A 1,422-nucleotide genomic window follows, 5' to 3' on the forward strand; every position below is an offset into this window, starting at 1 on the left:
CCCCCCTCTCTCTCACTGTGTTGACGTCTCTCGCCCCCCTCTCTCTCGCACTGTGTTGAGGTCTCTCGCCCCCCTCTCTCAGGTTGCCGTGGTGAAGATGAAGCACACAGAGAGAGTTTACGCCATGAAGATTCTCAATAAGTGGGAAATGCTAAAGAGAGCTGAGGTGAGTTTAGAGCCTGGTCCCAACTCTAACCCGGGTCTGGTCCAGGTCCAGTTTACCTCATGCCATGAAGTTAACATGTTCTGGTGTTGGAGTGTTGTATTTAACATGTGAACATGTTGTGTGTCCAGACGGCGTGTTTCAGAGAAGAACGTGATGTCCTGGTGAAAGGAGACAGCCAGTGGATCACAACTCTGCACTACGCCTTCCAGGACGACAACTACCTGGTCAGTACTACTACTGCTAGGAGTACTGCTGCTACTACTACTACTGCTGCTGCTAGGACTACTACTGCTACTACTGCTACTGCTAGGACTACTACTGCTACTGCTAGGACTACTACTGCTACTGCTAGGACTACTACTGCTGCTACTGCTACTGCTAGGATTACTACTGCTGCTACTGCTACTGCTGCTACTGCTAGGACTACTACTGCTGCTACTGCTAGGACTACTGCTGCTACTGCTAGGACTACTGCTGCTACTGCTAGGACTACTACTGCTACTGCTAGGACTACTACTGCTGCTACTGCTACTGCTAGGACTACTACTGCTGCTAGGATTACTACTGCTACTACTGCTACTGCTAGGACTGCTACTGCTAGGACTGCTACTACTGCTACTGCTAGGACTACTACTGCTACTACTACTGCTACTACTAGGACTGCTACTACTGCTACTGTTAGGACTACTACTGCTGCTAGGACTACTACTGCTACTACTGCTACTGCTAGGACTACTACTGCTACTGCTAGGACTACTACTGCTGCTACTGCTACTGCTAGGATTACTACTGCTACTGCTAGGACTACTACTGCTACTGCTAGGACTACTACTGCTGCTACTACTACTGCTACTGCTAGGATTACTACTGCTGCTACTGCTACTGCTAGGATTACTACTGCTGCTAGGACTACTACTGCTACTGCTAGGACTGCTACTACTGCTACTGCTAGGACTGCTACTACTGCTACTGCTAGGACTACTACTGCTACTAGGACTACTACTGCTACTACTGCTACTGCTAGGACTACTACTGCTACTACTGCTACAGCTAGGACTACTACTGCTAGGACTACTACTGCTGCTACTGCTACTGCTAGGATTACTACTGCTGCTACTACTACTGCTACTGCTAGGATTACTGCTGCTACTACTACTACTGCTACTGCTAGGATTACTACTGCTGCTACTGCTACTGCTAGGACTACTACTGCTACTGCTAGGACTACTACTGCTACTGCTAGGACTACTACTGCT

The 1,422-nt window shown here is 48.7% G+C and overlaps 1 protein-coding gene across 3 annotated transcripts in view; it reads left to right on the forward strand.

The window, feature by feature from the left end:
• The window catches only part of cdc42bpb (CDC42 binding protein kinase beta (DMPK-like)), a 49,021-nt gene that overhangs the window by 8,656 nt on the left and 38,943 nt on the right, over nt 1-1,422 (forward strand). For all 3 annotated transcript variants that reach the window (XM_046060768.1, XM_046060770.1, XM_046060769.1), the window contains exons 3-4: nt 83-166; nt 295-390. In XM_046060768.1, coding sequence (XP_045916724.1) covers nt 83-166; nt 295-390 — 180 coding nt within the window. The remainder of the gene's footprint in view (nt 1-82; nt 167-294; nt 391-1,422) is intronic.

This window comes from Micropterus dolomieu, linkage group LG10, assembly GCF_021292245.1.
Source record: "Micropterus dolomieu isolate WLL.071019.BEF.003 ecotype Adirondacks linkage group LG10, ASM2129224v1, whole genome shotgun sequence".
NCBI classification, from domain to species: domain Eukaryota; kingdom Metazoa; phylum Chordata; class Actinopteri; order Centrarchiformes; family Centrarchidae; genus Micropterus; species Micropterus dolomieu.